At 51.8% G+C, this 18,316-nt stretch overlaps 3 protein-coding genes across 3 annotated transcripts; all 3 read right to left on the bottom strand.

The window, feature by feature from the left end:
- Positions 1 to 3,001: 3,001 nt before the first annotated feature.
- LOC121077679 (protocadherin beta-15-like) lies at positions 3,002 to 7,162 on the bottom strand. The gene has a single exon (XM_040573075.1). It carries the CDS (start codon positions 7,105 to 7,107, stop codon positions 4,156 to 4,158), a length of 2,952 nt encoding a protein of 983 aa, XP_040429009.1. The 5' UTR covers positions 7,108 to 7,162; the 3' UTR covers positions 3,002 to 4,155.
- A 2,660-nt stretch (positions 7,163 to 9,822) lies between these two features.
- Positions 9,823 to 13,001, bottom strand: LOC121077681 (protocadherin beta-4-like). Its single transcript, XM_040573078.1, has one exon. The coding sequence runs from the start codon at positions 12,882 to 12,884 to the stop codon at positions 9,942 to 9,944; it is 2,943 nt and encodes a 980-aa protein (XP_040429012.1). The 5' UTR covers positions 12,885 to 13,001; the 3' UTR covers positions 9,823 to 9,941.
- A 17-nt stretch (positions 13,002 to 13,018) lies between these two features.
- On the bottom strand, positions 13,019 to 17,681 carry LOC121077690 (protocadherin beta-16-like). Its single transcript, XM_040573098.1, has one exon. It carries the CDS (start codon positions 17,315 to 17,317, stop codon positions 14,855 to 14,857), a length of 2,463 nt encoding a protein of 820 aa, XP_040429032.1. The 5' UTR covers positions 17,318 to 17,681; the 3' UTR covers positions 13,019 to 14,854.
- Between the last annotated feature and the right edge of the window lie 635 nt (positions 17,682 to 18,316).

Raw genomic sequence — 18,316 nt, 5'->3', positions numbered from 1 at the left:
GACTGCAGTGCAAAGCAGCGTGAGCTTTTCCAAATGCTCAGTGCCATACCACCGTCGTTCCAACATCCTGTTCAACTTTTCTTCTTCCTGTGGTGACAGTCCTTCTTCAGGGGAATAGGTAGCACAGTGCTCAAACACAGCTCATACAGGAAAAGAGAAAGGGAAAAAGGAGAATGAGAGCTTTCTAAAACCGTGAAACCATGAAAAAATCATTTCAGGACTGCACTCTCGTCTCATGGAGAAGCTCGAGCAAATGGGAAGGAAAGCGATGGGATGAAAATGGGAGACCTGTTTTTAACTTTGTCTTGGGACACAGTCGTCCATTTACCTTAGAATCCAGGCAAACAGAAGTTCACAGTGCTTTATAGCTACTATCAATCTCAGCATTGTGAATGATTCTAGAGCTTTGAGTCAATCTCCAGGAGACAGCCAACCCTCCTTTTCTAAACTACAGGGATCTCTGGTTGTTCACGTTTTTTCTGTCCCCTGGAGATGATAGCACTCAGTGTAAGCACCTCTCTTGCTGGCCAAGCTGGAGGAACACACATCACAAGCACACACTGGGCTCACGCATCTCAGACAGAGGAATCCAGGACCCAGCTAAGAAAGAGAGCAGCACTTGTGCTGCATTGAAACACAGGACTCACGCCATCCTTTCCCTGCTGACATGGGGACATGGCTAAAGTGCATTACATGAGCGTGACTTGCTTTGCTTTTAAGGCAGGATGGCCAAGCGGCGTTTCCATGAGAATGATCTTTGTCTGCCCAATCTCACCCCTGTGTTACATCCCAGAAAAAGACAGGGTGAGGTCAACAGCGTTCCCTAACAAGCAGGACAAAGAATTTAAGGAACCAATGTATTTAGCAAGACAAAGAACTTAACCAATTTAAAGAGCCAAACCCTACTAATGAAGCACTTCAGAAAAGATACTGTCGAGATGAAACATATCATTGCCTGAAGGAAGAAGACTTAGTTTCTTTCTTTTTATTTTATTTGTTTCATATTATTTATTTTCGAGGAGTAGAGAAAGATACCAGTGACTTAGTGTTAGAGGGTCATTTGCAAGGCCAATTACAAGTACAAATTTACTCTCCAGGAAAAACAAACAAACAAACAAACAAAAAAAACACCTAAGTGTCATGAGCTAGATCCCTCCCAGCTCTAAAACACTAGACAGGGTTTGGCCTCACCACTGGTGAACAGAGGAGAAGGATGACTTCCCCTGACCAGCACATGATACTCCGTTGACTTGCTCACAATACTCTGCTGATGCAACCTGAGACATCATTAGCCTTCTTTATGGCAAGGGCATGCTGCTGGCTCAGGTCCAGTCCACTGTAACCCCCAGCGCCTTTTCCACCAGGCTGCTTTCCTGGAACATGGCACTGTTCATCCCCAAGTGAAGGACTTTCCATTGCTCCTTGTGGAATTCCATGAGGGTCCTATCAGTCCATTTCTCCAGTTTCTCCAGGTCCTTTCAATGACAGCAACACCATCTGCTGTAGCCAACACTCCCCTCCCCCACCCCCACACCTGTTTTACAGCACCTGCCAACTTACACGGGATAAATTCTATCCCATCAGTGTTATTTATAAGGACATTAAAAAGGAATGCGATCAGTAGTGACCCATGGGGTACACCAAGAGTTCCTGGCATCCAAACGGATTTTGTGCCACTGATCACCACCCTTCGGGGCCCAGCTGCTCAGCCATTTCTTATGCTTAAGGCCCACAGGAGACCTTCCAGCAAATCCCTGGTACCCACTCTCTTCCTTCAGGCACTAGCCACCACACCTCCAGGTAGAAGACACATGCACCCATAACAATACCTCAATTAAAGAACACCCCCAAAAATAAATAAATAATTCCCAGTTGTAGAAAAAAAAAGAAAAGGATCCTTTACAGAGCTTTCCTGCAAAGAACATTACTACAAAAACTTTTTTCTACAACAGCATCATTTTATTGCCAGTATTTCGCAAAGAGCAACCCCAGCTCACAAAAAAACTTCAGAAAAGACAATATAAGAGCTTAAACATATAATTCCCTGAAGGACAGAGACTTTAGTTTCTTTCATTTCATTTATTTCTTTATTTATTTTGGAGGGGAGGAGAAAATTACATTTTCCTTAGTGTTAGAGGGTCATATGTGAGTGCAGTTACAAGTGTACATTGACTCTGCAGGAGACAAAGGTAAGTGTCATGAGTTACATCCCTTCCAGCTCTAAAATACTAGATAGGGTTTGGCCTCACCATCTGTGAACAGAGGGGAAGGAAGACTTCCATTCACCTGCTCAAGATACTCCCTTGACCAGCTCACGATACTCTGCTGATACAACCTAAGACACTGTTAGCCTTCTTTATGGCAAGGACACGCTGCTGGCTCAGGTTCAACTTGCCTCCGTAGGACCTCCTACGTCTTTTATACAAGGCTGCTCTTCTGGAACATGGGATTGTTCCTCCCCAAGAGAAGGACTTTGCACCTCTCCTTGTGGAATTCCATGAGGCTCCTGTCAGCCCTTTTCTCCTGGTTCTTTCAATGACAGCAGCACCCCCTGCTGTAGCCAACACTGACACCTCCACAACCACTCCCATTTTATAGCACCTGCCAACTTACAAGGGGTTACACTCTGTCCCATCATTGGGATTATTTATAAGGACGGTAAACAGGAATGCAACCAGTATTGACCCATGATGTACACCAAGATTTCCAGGCATCCAACCAGAATTTGTGCCACTGATCACCACCCTTCTGGGCCAAGCTGCTCCACCACTTCTTATGCTCAGTGCTCACAAGACCAACAAAAGGCATTCTAGCAAATCCCTGGTACCCACTCTTTCCCTCCAGGCACCAGCGGCCACATCTCGTGGTAACGGATATGTGCCCCTATTACAAAACCTCATTCAAGGAACCATATAATAATAAACCCCTCCCAGAATTTGGAAAACTAAAAATGGGTGCTTTACAGAGCTTTCCTAGAGAGAATATTACTACAAAGACTCTCTCCACAACAGCATCCTTTTTATTGCCAGAATGGCACTCAGGCATTCATTTCATTTCACTTTTACATACAAGGGTATACCAGCTTAAAAATGATATGGTGTGTAATGCAGCACAACATAACATGAGGGTGTTTAAATATCCAGTCCAATAACAACTTCTTTCCAACAACCCATTGTTATAGGTTGGGTGTCAGTCCTTCTAAAGGGGAATTCGTAAGCCAATTCTAAAACATATAGCCAAAGGAGAAAGGGAAAAAAGGAAAATTTAAGCATTATAACAAAAATCTGGAAAACCATACCATGATAGCTCTCAACTCTCATTGAGGAACACCAGCAAGCAGGAATGAAAACAATGACACCAAACTGGATTCTACTTTTAGTCTATCTTGGTTCTACATGTAGACAAAGGTCCTCTGAGGCAATGTGTCGACTCAACTTTCAATCCACCCAAACATATGATCACAGTCAAAGCTCTGTATACTTAGAGTCTGTGCTGGAATCTTTAGTGCTGCTATAGTTTTGAGTCAATCCCAAGCAGATGGACCACTGCAAAGTCTGGCTCTCCACATTTTTTGCTATGTCCTGGAGAAGATGAGACGGCGGAACTCAGTACAAAACATGCTTCTTGCCAACGGAGGTGGAAGAAAATGCAGTGCAAAAACACATGGTGCTCACATGTCTCACACAGAGAGATCCAGGACTCAGCAAAGAAAGAGAGCAGCACTTGCATCGCAGTGAAACACAGGGCTAATGCCTTCTTCCCTGCAGACAAGGGAGGAGGGCTATACTGCACTCTTATCTGCCCAACCTTAACACTGTGTTTCAGCACACAATAAGGGTGATTGTCAAGGTTTTTCCGAATGTCAAGCATTTACACAGGGAGTCAGGATCACTCATGAAGCACTCTGGAGAACTCAATATCAGAGCTGAAACACATCATTGCATGAGGAGAAAGGCCTTAGTTCTCTTTTTTTTTTTTTTATTTCTAATCCTTTTAGAGGGATGAAGAAAACCACACATCTGACTCAGTGTTAGAGGGTCACATGTGAAGCCAATTATAAAGGCAGATTTAATCTCCAGGAAACAAGACTGAATATCATTAGCCAGATCCCTTCCAGCTCCAAGGCATGAAGCCTTTCACTGCATGGACTCAGACCTACTTAAAGGGAAGCCCATTAAAGTGTCCAACAGATGGTGGACCAGAGATGTCCAGGGCTCCATCCCCCATGGAGTTAGGGACTGGTGGGAAATCCTCTGTGTCATCAACACCCCTGCCTGTGCCAGAGTGCTGTGGTGGCAGGCTGGGGAGGATGGGCTTCAGGAACTTGAACTCGCTGTTGCCCGAGCCCGTGGTGAGGTTGATCTCGTAGCAATAGGTGTGGGGCAGGGTCCCAGCAGCAGCCCCATCAGCCAGACTGCTCTGCAAGTTGCCTGTACCATACAGCACGTGCCCTCCTTTCAGCTCCTTTCTCTTGCACACCTTGCAAGCAACAAAGGCTGCGACAGATGTGAGGAAGAGGAGGGAGACAAAGACCAGTGAAATGATTAAATAGATTGTCAGGGAGCTGTCTTCATCTTGCACAGCCACCTCCTGCTGTGGCAGGTGTTCCTGTGAGAGGCCGTTGAGGAGGAGTATGCTCAGTGCTGCAGTGGCCGACAGTGGTGGCCTCCCATTGTCACGCACCAGCACTTCAAGCTTCTGCTTCACGGCATCCCTTTCTGTCACTGGCCTCCTCAGCCGCACCTCCCCATTTTGGGTACCCACAGCAAACAGCCCAGGATCTGTAGCCCTCAGCAGTTGGAAGGAAAGCCATGAGTTCTGACCAGAGTCGGCATCAACGGCCACCACTTTGGTGACCAGGTCCCCCGCCTCGGACGAGGCTGGCACCAGCTCACTGGATGGCGGGCTGCTGTCCTGTGCAGGGTGCAACACCAGTGGGGCATTGCCGTTCTCGTCCACCACGAGGAGGCGGACGGTGACGTTGGTGCTGAGGGGAGGGGACCCCGCATCGGTGGCACTCACCAGCACTTCAAGCTGCCTCACCTGCTCATAGTCCAGTGGACGCAGCACAAACACATGTCCGTTCTCTGAGTTCACGGAGATGCAGGAGCAGGGGTCCCGCTCTGCAGGGTACACAGGCCTCAGGGAATAGATTACCTTGGCATTGGGTCCTGCGTCTGAGTCCACTGCACTGACAGCCCCAACAAGCACTGCAGGGACATTGTTCTCATGCACATACATGGTGTATGATGTCTGGTTGAAAACAGGGGCATTGTCATTGACATCAGAGATGTCCACTGTGAAGGTCTGGGTAGTGGTGAGAGAAGGAGACCCTGCGTCTGCCGCCGTGATGACTACAAGGTACTGAGCTGTCTCCTCATGGTCCAATGTACTGACGGTCACTAGCTCATAGTAATTCTTATAGGCTGGCCTTAGGGAGAAGGAGAGCTGGTCTTCAAGGGCACAGGTGATCTCCCCATTCACACCAGAATCCTGGTCTCTCACAGCAAAGAGGGCAACCACTGTCCCAGGCTCTGCATTCTCAGGGACCGGGCTGCTGAAGGAACTGACCACCAGCTCCGGTGCATTGTCATTCATATCCACCACCTCCACCAACACCTTGCAGAGTGCCGAGAGGCCCCCACCATCAGTTGCCCGCACACTGAGTTCATATTTCTGTGTGGCCTCGAAGTCCAGGGACTTTGCGACTCGAATTTCACCACTCTTGGTGTCAATTGTGAATGTGGACTGGATGTCCCCCAGAACATTGCTGAACCTGTAGGAGATGTCACCATTCAGTCCCACATCTGGATCGGTTGCAGCAACGCTGAGAATCACAGAACCTGTTGGGGCATTTTCTAAAATACATCCAATGTAATGCTTCTGTGTGAAGGTAGGAGCATTATCATTTACATCTAGAACTATGATATGAATTTGGGTGGTCCCGCTCCTAGGTGGAGAGCCACCGTCTGTAGCAATGAGACTGAAAAGCAACTCTGGCTGCTCCTCTCTGTCTAGTGTTTGATCTAAGACTAAGTCGACATACTTGTCATCGTCACTGTGAGTCCCGAAAGAAACACTGAAGTACTCATTCTCGGGAGCGATGCTGTAAGCCTGGATGCTGTTGCTGCCAACGTCCAGGTCCTGAGCCGCCTCCACAGGGAATCGCGAGCCAGGGTCGCCCCTTTCCGGGATCTGAAAAGTGACTCGTTCCTCGGGAAAGACCGGCGAGTGGTCGTTGACGTCCTCCACGGCCACCTCGACCCGAAAGAACTGCAGCGGGTTTTCGAGCAGGAGCTCGAAGGCGAGCGTGCAGGTAAGCGAGCGGCCGCACATCTCCTCGCGATCGAGCCGCTCCGCCAGGACGAGGCGGCCGGTGGCGCGCTCTAAGCGAAAGTGCTGCCGGCCGGCCGGTGAGGCAATGCGTGCCCTGCGAGCCGAGAGCTGCGCCGGGGTCAGCCCCGCGTCCTCCGCCACGTTGGCCACCACGGAGCCGCTCTCCCCCTCCTCGGCTACGGAGTAGCGGATGGGCTCGCAGCGAACGCGCGGCACGCACAGCAAAGCACACACACAAAGCACTTGCCTTGCAGACGCCATGGCGGGGCGGCGGACACCCTCCGTCTGCCGCAGTCCTCCGCGGGAAGCGGCGCCCGGCAGCAGCGCGGCGGGAAGCGGCGGGCGCCCTCCCTCGCGGCCTCCCTCTCTCCCTCTCGCCGAGGCCGGCTGGCGGCCCGCAGCGTGGCCGTCCGGGACCGCCAGCGGATGCTGCGGAGGACGGCGCGGAGGACCGCTCGCCGCCGCCTCCCGGCTGCGCTGCGCTGCGCTGCGTTGGGCTCGGCCGCCTCCCCGCCCGCAGCCGCTCGCCGCCGCCTTGGCCAGGAGCACCACCCTGCGGCCCGCGGCGGGACTGCTCCGGGACGGGACGCGCTCCTGGCCGCCGTCTCTCAGCCTTTGCCAAACGCCGGCGTGTTCACAGAGCTTGCCTGCAAACAACATCGCTACAAGGACTCTCCCAACAGCAGCAGCCTTTTTATTGTGGCAGGAATCGCGCTCGGGTGTTCTTTCCAGGTCACCTTTACAGGAAAGCGCGTCCTGCTTGGCGGTCATGCGGGTTATGACTGCAGCGCAAAGCAGCGTGAGCTTTTCCCAATGTTCAGTGCCATACCACCGTCGTTCCAACATCCTGTTCAACTTTTCTTCTTCCTGTGGTGAAAGTCCTTCTTCAGGGGAATAGGAAAAACAATGCTCAAACACCTGGTTTCTCCTGGTTCTTTCAATGACAGCAACACCCCCTGCTGTAGCCAACACTGACACCTCCACAACCACTCCCATTTTATGGCACCTGCCAACTTACAAGGGGTTACACTCTGTTCCATCATCAAGATTATTTATAAGGATGGTAAACAGGAATGCAAACACTGTTGACGCATGATGTACACCAAGATTTCCTGGCATCCAACCAGACTTTGTGCCACTGATCACCACCCTTCTGGGCCAAGCTGCTCCACCACTTATTATGCTCAGTGCTCACAAGACCAGCAAGAGGCATTCTGGCAAATCCCTGGTACCCACTCTTTCCCTCCAGGCACCAGCAGCCACGTCTCATGGTAACGGATACGTACCCCCATTACAATACCTCAATCAAGGAACCATGTAATAAAAAAACCCTACCAGAATTTGGAAAACTAAAAATGGGTGCTTTACAGAGCTTTCCTAGAGAGAATATTACTACAAAGACTCTCTCCTCAACAGCATCCTTTTTATTGCCAGAATGGCACACGGGCACTCATTTTATTCCACATTTACAGACAAGGATATCCTGGATTAAAAATGATATGGTGTGTAATGCAGCACAACATAACATGAGGGTATTTAAATATCCAGTCCAATAACAACTTCTTTCCAACAACCCATTGTTATAGGTTGGGTGTCAGTCCTTCTAAAGGGGAATTCGTAAGCCAATTCTAAAACATATAGCCAAAGGAGAAAGGGAAAAAAGGAAAATTTAAGCATTCTAACAAAAACCTGGAAACCCATGCCACGATAGCAATTCACTGCAGTAGAGGAAACCTGGCAACCAAGAATGAAAACAATGATAACAAAATGGGTTTTCCTTTTTAAAGTTTATCTTGGTTTCACCTGCAGACAAAGGTCCTCTGAGGCAATGTGTAGACTTTAATTTCAATCCACCCAAACACAATGATCACGGTCAAAGCCCTGTATAATTAGAGTCTATGTTGGAATACTTAGTGCTGCTATAGTTTTGAGTCAATCCCAAGCAGATGGACCACTGCAAAGTCTGCCTCTGCATGTTTTTGCTGTGCCGTGGTTAAGATGAGATGGCGGAACTCAGTACAAAACATGCTTCTTGCCAACGGAGGTGGAAGAAAATGCAGTGCAAAAACACATGGTGCTCACAGGTCTCACACAGAGAGATCCAGGATTCAGCAAACAAAGAGAGTAGCACTTGCACTGCAGTGAAACACAGGGCTAATGCCTTTCTTCCCTGCAGACAAGGGAGGAGGGCTATACTGCACTGTCATCTGCCCAACCACAACATTGTGTTTAGCACAGAATAAAACAGGGTGACAGCCAAGGTTTTACCTAATGAAAAGTACTTAGCCAGGGAACCTGGCTAAAATATTCCTCATGAAGCAGTTTGGAAAAGCCAATATCAGAGCTGAAACATATCATTGCCTGAGGAGAAAGGCCATAGTTTTCTTATATTTTTCTTATTTTTAATCTTTTTGGAAGGGTGAAGAAAAACATATATCTGACTAAGTGTTAGAGGGTCAATTGTAAAGCCAATTACAAATGAAGATTTAATCTTCAGGAAACAAGACTGAACCAAGTAAAAATATATATAATAAATGAAAAAGCACCCAGACTTCGGAAAAAACCTGAATCCTTTACAGAGCTTTCCTGCAAAGAACACTACTATAAAGATGCTCTCCATAACAGCATCCTTTTTATTACCAGAATGGCACTCAGGCATTCATATCATTTCACTTTTACAGGCAAAGGTATACCAGCTTAAAAATGACACAGTGTATAATGCAACACAACAGAACATGAGGGTGTTCAAGGATCCAGTCCCATAACACCTTCTTTCCAACAACCCATTGCTATAGGTTGGGTGTCAGTCCTTCTTAAGGGGAATTGGTAAGACAATGTTTAAACACATAGCCAGATGAGAAAGGGAAAAAAAGGAAAATGTAAGTATTCTAACAAAAACCTGGAAAACCATACCATGATAGCTCTCAACTCTCATTGAGGAACACCAGCAAGCAGGAATGAAAACAATGACACCAAACTGGATTCTACTTTTAGTCTATCTTGGTTCTACATGTAGACAAAGGTCCTCTGAGGCAATGTGTCGACTCAACTTTCAATCCACCCAAACATATGATCACAGTCAAAGCTCTGTATACTTAGAGTCTGTGCTAGAATCTTTAGTGCTGCTATAGTTTTGAGTCAATCCCCAGCAGATGGACCACTGCAAAGTCTGGCTCTCCACATTTTTACTGTGTCCTGGAGAGGATGAGACGGCGGAACTCAGTACAAAACATGGTTCATGCCAATCGAGGTGGAAGACCACACAGTGCAAAAACACTTGGTGCTCACATGTCTCACACAGAGAGATCCAGGACTCAGCAAAGAAAGAGAGGAGCACTTGCACTGCAGGGAAACACAGGAATAAAGCCATTCATATCCTGAAAGCAAGGGAGGAGGTTTATAGTGCCTTGTCTTCTGCCTAACCTCAACACTGTGTTACAGCACAGAATAGGACAGGGTGAGACATAAGGTCTTCTTCTTGTTAGAAGGTTATTCATGCGGCCAATTGTAAGATCAGATTCTGTTCCAGGAAACAAGACTGAGTGTCATGAGCCAGATCCCTTCCAGCTCCAAGGCATGAAGCCTTTCACTGCATGGACTCAGGCCTAGTTAAAGAGAAGCCCATTAAAGTGTCCAACCGATGATGGACCAGAGATGTCCAAGGCTGCATCCCCCATGGAGTTAAGGACTGGTGGGAAATCCTCTGTGTCATCAACACCCCTGCCTGTGCCAGAGTGCTGTGGTGGCAGGCTGGGGAGGATGGGCTTCAGGAACTTGAACTCGCTGTTGCCCGAGCCCGTGGTGAGGTTGATCTCGTAGCAATAGGTGTGGGGCAGGGTCCCAGCAGCAGCCCCATCAGCCAGACTGCTCTGCAAGTTGCCTGTGCCATACAGCACGCGCCCTCCTTTCAGCTCCTTTCTCTTGCACACCTTGCAAGCAACAAAGGCTGCGACAGATGTGAGGAAAAGGAGGGAGACAAAGACCAGTGAAATGATTAAATAGATTGTCAGGGAGCTGTCTTCATCTTGCACAGCCACCTCCTGCTGTGGCAGGTGTTCCTGTGAGAGGCCGTTGAGGAGGAGTATGCTCAGTGCTGCAGTGGCCGACAGTGGTGGCCTCCCATTGTCACGCACCAGCACTTCAAGCTTCTGCTTCACGGCATCCCTTTCTGTCACTGGCCTCCTCAGCCGTACCTCCCCATTTTGGGTACCCACAGCAAACAGCCCGGGGTCTGTGGCCCTTAGAAGATGGAAGGAAAGCCACGAGTTCTGACCAGAGTCGGCATCAACGGCCACCACTTTGGTGACCAGGTCCCCCACCTCGGACGAGGCTGGCACCAGCTCACTGGATGGCGGGCTGCTGTCCTGTGTAGGGTGCAACACCAGTGGGGCATTGTCATTCTCGTCCACCACGAGGAGGCAGACGGTGACGTTGGTGCTGAGGGGAGGGGACCCCGCATCGGTGGCACTCACCAGCACCTCAAGCTGCCTCACCTGCTCATAGTCCAGTGGACGCAGCACAAACACATGTCCGTTCTCTGAGTTCACGGAGATGCAGGAGCAGGGGTCCCGCTCTGCAGGGTGCACAGGCCTCAGGGAATAGATCACCTTGGCATTGGGTCCTGCGTCTGAGTCCACTGCACTGACAGCCCCAACAAGCACTGCAGGGATATTGTTCTCATGCACATACATGGTGTATGATGTCTGGTTGAAGACAGGGGCATTGTCATTGACATCAGAGATGTCCACCGTGAAGGTCTGGGTAGTGGTGAGAGCAGGAGACCCTGCATCTGCTGCTCTGATGACCACAAGGTACTGAGCTGTCTCCTCCCGATCCAATGTGCTCACGGTCACTAGCTCATAGTAATTTTTATAGGCTGGCCTCAGGGAGAAGGTGAGCTGGTCTTCAAGGGCACAGGTGATCTCCCCATTCACACCAGAATCCTGGTCTCTCACAGCAAATACAGCTACCAGTGTCCCAGGCAGTGTGTTCTCAGGGAGGGGGCTGCTGAAGAAACTGACCACCAGCTCCGGCGCATTGTCGTTCACATCCACCACCTCCACCATCACATTGCACATGCCTGAGAGGCCCCCACCATCAGTTGCCAGCACACTGAGTTCATATTTCTGTGTGGTCTCAAAATCCATGGGCTTTGTGACTCGAATTTCACCACTCATGGTGTCAATCGTGAAAGCCAATTGGCCCTCACTGACTGCTTGGCTGAACCTGTAGGAGATGTCACCATTCAGTCCCACATCTGGATCGGTAGCCGTGACACTGAGAACCACAGAGCCCATTGGGGCATTTTCCAAAACCTGACCAACATACACGTCCTGAGTAAAGATGGGAGCGTTGTCATTTACATCCAGAACCACAATGTGTATTTCGGTGGTCCCGCTCCTAGGTGGAGAGCCACCGTCTGTAGCAATGAGACTGAAAAGCAACTCTGGCTGCTCCTCTCTGTCTAGAGGCTTTTCCAAAACCAATTCTATAAGCTTGTTTTTCGGATCCTTAAAAGAAACACTGAAGTACTCGTTCTCAGGAGTGATGCTATAAGCCTGGATGCTGTTGCTGCCAACGTCCAGGTCCTGAGCCGCCTCCACGGGGAAACGTGAGCCAGGGTCGCTGGTTTCCAGGATCTGAAAAGTGACTCGTTCCTCGGGAAAGACCGGCGAGTGGTCGTTGACGTCCTCCACGGCCACCTCGACCCGAAAGAACTGCAGCGGGTTTTCGAGCAGGAGCTCGAAGGCGAGCGTGCAGGTAAGCGAGCGGCCGCACATCTCCTCGCGATCGAGCCGCTCCGCCAGGTCGAGGCGGCCGGTGGCGCGCTCTAAGCGAAAGTGCTGCCGGCCGGCCGGTGAGGCAATGCGTGCCCGGCGAGCCGAGAGCTGCGCCGGGGTCAGCCCCGCGTCCTCCGCCACGTTGGCCACCACGGAGCCGCTCTCCCCCTCCTCGGCTACGGAGTAGCGGATGGGCTCGCAGCGAACGCGCGGCACGCACAGCAAAGCACACACACAAAGCACTTGCCTTGCAGACGCCATGGCGGGGCGGCGGACACCCTCCGTCTGCCGCAGTCCTCCGCGGGAAGCGGCGCCCGGCAGCAGCGCGGCGGGAAGCGGCGGGCGCCCTCCCTCGCGGCCTCCCTCTCTCCCTCTCGCCGAGGCCGGCTGGCGGCCCGCAGCGTGGCCGTCCGGGACCGCCAGCGGATGCTGCGGAGGACGGCGCGGAGGACCGCTCGCCGCCGCCTCCCGGCTGCGCTGTGCTGCGCTGCGTTGGGCTCGGCCGCCTCCCCGCCCGCAGCCGCTCGCCGCCGCCTTGGCCAGGAGCACCACCCTGCGGCCCGCGGCGGGACTGCTCCGGAACGGGACGCGCTCCTGGCCGCCGTCTCTCAGCCTTTGCCAAACGCCGGCGTGCTCACAGAGCTTGCCTGCAAACAACATCGCTACAAGGACTCTCCCAACAGCAGCAGCCTTTTTGTGGCAGGAATCGCGCTCGGGTGTTCTTTCCAGGTCACCTTTACAGGAAAGCATGTACTGCTTGGCGGTCATGCGGCTTATGACTGCAGTGCAAAGCAGCGTGAGCTTTTCCAATTGTTCAGTGGCATACCACCGTCGTTCCAGTAACCTATTCTTCTTCCTTCTGGTGACAGTCCTTCTTCAGGGGAATAGGAAACACAATGCTCAAACACAACTCATACAGGAAAAAGAAAGGGAAAAAGGAGAATGAGAGCTTTCTAAATCCATGCAATTAAAACCATTAAAAATCATGTCATGACTGCACTCTCGTGCCATGGAGAACCTACAGGAAATGGGAAGGAAAATGATGTGGTAAAACTGGGAGAGCCTTTTAAAGTTTATCTATGGACAGAGTCCTCGTTCATTTACCTTAGAATCCAGACAGACTAATGGTCACACAGCGTTAGTTACCGCCTATCTCAGATTCATGACTGCTCCTAGAGTTTTGAGGCAATCTCCAGGAGACAGCCAACCCTCCTTTTCTAAACCAAAGGGATCTCTGACTGTGCACATATTTTCTGTCCCCTGGATATGACAGCACTCAGTCTAAGCACCTCTCTAGCTGGCCAATCTTTAGGAGCACACATCACAAATACACAGAGTGGCCACGCATCTCAGGCAGGGAGATCGAGGACCCAGCTAAGAAAGAGAGCAGCACTCGTGTTGCATTGAAACACAGGACTCACACCATCCTTTCCCTGCTGACATGGGAACATGGTTAAAGTGCATTACATGAGCGTGACTTGCTTTGCTTTTAAGGCAGGATGGCCAAGCTGCATTGGCGTGAGAATGATCTTTGTCTGCTCAGTCTCACCCTTATGTTACATTCTAGAAAAAGGACAGGATGAGGTCCACATCGTTCCCTAACAAGCAGGACAAATAATTTAAGGAGCCAAAGAATTTAAGGAGCCATAGAACTTAACGAGCCAATATAAAGAGCCAAACCCTACTAATGAAGCATTTCAGAAAATCTACTGCCGAGATGGAACATATCATTTCCTGAAGGAAGAAGACTTAAGTTTCTTTCATTTCATTTAATTTATTTTTCTCTTGGGGGGTGAAGAAAATCATACATCTGACTTCTCAGAGGGTCACTTGCTAGGCCAATTACAAGCGCAGGTTTAGTCTCCAGGAAACAATGGTAAGTGTCATGAGCTAGATTCCTTTCAGCTCTGAAACAGTAGACAGGGTCTTGCCTAATCAATGGTGATCAGAGAAGAAGGACGACTTTCCTTAACCTGTTTGAGATACTCCGCTGATGCAACGTGAGATAACATTAGCCTTCTTTATGGCAAGGGCACACTGCTGTCTCAGGTTCATCTTGATGTCCATCGGGACCCCCCGGGCCTTTTCCACTAGGCTGCTTTCCTGGAACAAGGGATTCTTTCTCCCCAAGTGAAGGACTTTTCACCTCTCCTTGTGGACTGCTCCTGCTCCTGCTCCTGGCCGCTGCCTCTCGCAGCCACGCTCCATCGCGCACATGTATACATGTCCCGCTGCCCGCCGCACACACTCAAAGGCAAAGGTAAAGCCCGCAGCGGGCGCAAACGCCGAGCTTGACACAAACGCACCGGTAGCGCCCGCAGCTCACAGCCTCTCTGCCCGCTACGATCTGCCGGAGCCCGCCGCGACGCCGACATCGGCGCCCTGCCACAAACCCGCCGGTAACACAAGGACAAACACAATTCCGAGGGCCAAGGAGAAGGACAAGGAGGACTAGGAGAAGTCCTTTCAACCCCGCACAGCGGGGCGGAGGCTTTGTCCGGAGGCACCCGCCCGCCTTCTCCGCTCTGAGAAACCAGGAAGGGGCCTCCGCGTGGATCTCCCTGTCAGGTATTATGCACGCAGCAAAACAGGACATCACTACATCTACTCGAGATCGCATGGTGGGGACGAGACACGGGAAACACTCCCAGACAGGTGCAAGCACAGACGCACCTCCCGCTCTGCCGTGCAGGCATGCGCGCTGCAACTGCCCGGGCTTGAGGAGGGCGGGCAGGCAGTTAGAGCGACGGAGGGACTGCTGTCCCCTGCTCGGCTCCCTTCTGGCCAGCGCGCTGCGGGCTGCACTCAAGCATAGCGCCCTTGCCAGCTTCCGCGCAGCCTGGTGGACTCTGCGGACTCGGCAGGACGGGCCTCAGGAACTTGAAGTCGCTCTGCCCCGAGCCGCTGGTCAAATACATCTCGTAGTGGTAACCCGGCCACAGGTCTCCCCTGCCGGCCACGTCCCTGGCATCGGCGGTCAAGTCGCTGTCAGCAGAGCTGCGGGCCGAGGAGTTCGGGAGCGCAGGGCAGAGGCGACCCTTGCACAGCGTGGTCCCCGAAAAGGCAGCGACGAATACAAGGAAGAGTGAGGAGACGCAGCAGAGGGAGGCGATGAGGTAGGTGGTGAGAAGGTCGTGGTCGCCCTCCTCCTGCTGCGGGCTTCCCGCGGGAGCCTGCGAAAGCTGCAGGAAGGCTTCAGAGAAGCCGTCCACCAGGGCGATGGCGAGGGTGGCGGTGGCGGAGCGCGGCGGCTGCCCGCGGTCTCGCACCAGCACGACGAGCCTGTGCCTGGGCGCGTCGCGCTCGGTCACGGCCCGCGCCGTGCGCACCTCGCCGCTGTGCAGCCCCACGCGGAAGAGCCCCGGCTCCGTCGCCTTGGCCAGCTCGTAGGAGAGCCACGCGTTCTGCCCCGCGTCTGCGTCCACTGCCACTACTTTGGCCACCAGGTAACCCGCCTGCGCCCAGCGCGGCACCAGCTCGCCCGCCGCCGCGCTGCCGTCGGGAGGCGGGTGCAGCACGACGGGCGCGTTGTCGTTCTCGTCCCGCACCAGCACCCGCAGCAGCGCCTCGGCGCTGAGCGCCGGCGAGCCCCCGTCAGCGGCGCGCACGGTCACCTCGAAGGCGTGCACCTCTTCGTAGTCCACTGGACGCAGAGCCCGCACTATGCCGCTCTCGGCCTCCACCGACAAGAAGGACCACGCAGCGGAGACCCCCAGTGAAGTCGGCACCAGCATGTAGCTCACACGGGCGTTTTCACCTGTGTCGGCGTCCGTGGCATTAAGGCGGCCCAGGATCGTCCCAGCGGGCTTGTTTTCGCGTAGCACCATGCTGTAAATGGCCTGGGAGAAGGTAGGCGCATTATCGTTCACATCCGAGAGCCGCACCAACAGCGTCTCCGATGTTGAGAGCGCAGGAGTACCCGCGTCACTGGCCCGCACCGTCACGTTGTACCCCGACACCTCCTCCCGGTCCAACGCCTCCAATGTCACTAGCGCGTACGCTTCACCCACCAGTGGCAAAATGCTGAAGGGCTGCTCGCCCAGCAGCTCGCAGCTCGTCCTGCCGTTGTCCCCTGAGTCCCGGTCCCGCACGCTGAAGAGGGCCACCACCGTGTTCGGCGGGGCCGCTTCGGAGAGGCTGCTGGTGGGGGAGGTGATTGTTACTTCGGGGGCGTTGTCGTTCACGTCCTGCACCTCCACCTCCACCTTGCAGTTCGCAGACAGGCCTCCTCCATCCGTGGCCTGCACGTCTATCTCGTAAGTCTTTGTTTCTTCATAATCCAGTGTTTTTTTGAGTCGAATCTGCCCTGTCTCTGGATTTATTTTAAAGGTCTCTCGATTATCCTCTGAATTTTGAACTATGGAATAGGCTATTTCCCCGCTCATTCCTGAATCTAAATCTTTAGCAGACACCACTGCCACCAAGGTATCCTCGGAGCTATTTTCTAATACTCGGACCTTATACAGGCTCTGCGTAAATACTGGAATGTTGTCATTTGCATCCAGGACTACCACGCGGATTACGGCTGTACCAGAGAGCGGTGGAGACCCACCATCCACAGCCGTGATGCTGAAAGCCACTTCTGCCTGCTTTTCCCGGTCTAGCTCTCTGTCCAACATCAGCTCGGCGTGCCTCCTGCCGTCACTACGCTGCCGGGTGTAGATATGGAAATAACCGTTCGAGCTGATGCTGTAATGCTGAACACTGTTGTTGCCCACATCTGGATCCTGAGCACTTTCCAGTAAAAAACGAGCTTTCGGCTTTGTAGTTTCCGAGATCTTTAAAATTATCTCTTTATTTAAGAACACGGGAGCATGATCATTAATGTCTGTGAGGCTTACCTCGGCGCGGAAGGACTGCAGTGGACCCTCCAACAACACATCGAAACGTACCAGGCATGGCTCGCTCTGCCCGCACAGCTCCTCCCGATCCATCTGTTCTCGCACAACCAAATCCCCGGTGTGCCGATCCAGTTGAAAATACTGTTTTTCTCCTTCAGGAACGAGTCGGACCTGTCGAGTCGACAATTCCTCAGCGGTCAGTCCCAAATCCTTAGCGATATTTGCCACAAGGGAGCCTCTTGCCGCCTCTTCGGGCACAGAGTACCGGGCGGTTTCTGCTCTCCCCCCCGACACGCAGAGGAGCAGTATCACAAATAACGCTCGCCCTGGGAGCGGTTCCTCCCTCTTTCTCAGCTCCATTTCCCTCTCGGCTAACCTTCCTTCCCCCTCCGTGAGCAGGACGGAGGTGTCGGTCTATCCCGCCGACCCCCGAGCGGAGCAGCCCCGGCTGGTCGAGCCCAGGGGCCGTGGAGCCGGGAGCTGCGCGGAGCCTCTGCGGTCAGCAGCGGCACCAGGCGGCCGGCGTGCGAAAGTACACGGAGATCTCTGCAAAACCGCAAAAACAGAGACAAACTGCCCGATTTCTCTGTTCTGAAACTATCTTTAACTTCCCGTACTATACTGTTAAAAGTGCGAATGAACAATGCTTCTGTTTGCCTTTTATCTGAAAATGAGATTTATCTAAGGCTACTTTTTCCTAATGTCCTTCCCTAAAATGGTTCCAACTTTTTATGCATAGTAAATAAATGATTTTCAGGCCCTTTAGCTAAAAAGCTGTGTACTACTATAAGTGTCCAGCATCCAGAATGAGCTGGTCCATGAACGTTGCCAGTGATCGCTAGGTGGTTCCCTTTCTTTCTAGTTCTTGGACTGTTTTCTTGAATGGATTGAAATTGTTTCCAATTCACAACCTGTCAGGCCAGGAGCCCTTGCAAAGGGGCTCGGGCAGCATCTCTCTTTTCTCACCGATCTTAGCGTGACTCAGACAAACCCACCCCACCCTTCTCTGGCAGGAGAACACCCTCTTCCCAAGATGTTCTCATTTGCCTTGCAAAAAATCCACTTCTAATGCATGGATTTATTCCCAAAATACAACTCTTGGGGTGGGTATTACCTAGGCGATTGCTGTGACAAGTGATCTTTGAGACAGCACACTCACCCGAGGGATTTACAGGTACCTTTTATTGTTTATTTTGTCATCAGGCGTTTGACTCTTTTAAACGTGTGAGTGACACGACATATTACCTTCCTTTATATTTTAATACCGATTAATAAAAGTAAATGAAAATGGAATGTTCCTTGACTTTCTATATTCTAGAGTGCCTTAAGATTATTGTAAACGTTTTACTGTTAAAACAC

The sequence above is a fragment of the Cygnus olor genome, chromosome 14 (assembly GCF_009769625.2).
Source record: "Cygnus olor isolate bCygOlo1 chromosome 14, bCygOlo1.pri.v2, whole genome shotgun sequence".
Taxonomy (NCBI): Eukaryota; Metazoa; Chordata; class Aves; order Anseriformes; family Anatidae; genus Cygnus; species Cygnus olor.
The sequence above is the reverse complement of the archived record's forward strand: the minus strand, read 5'-3'. Positions and strand labels throughout refer to the sequence as shown.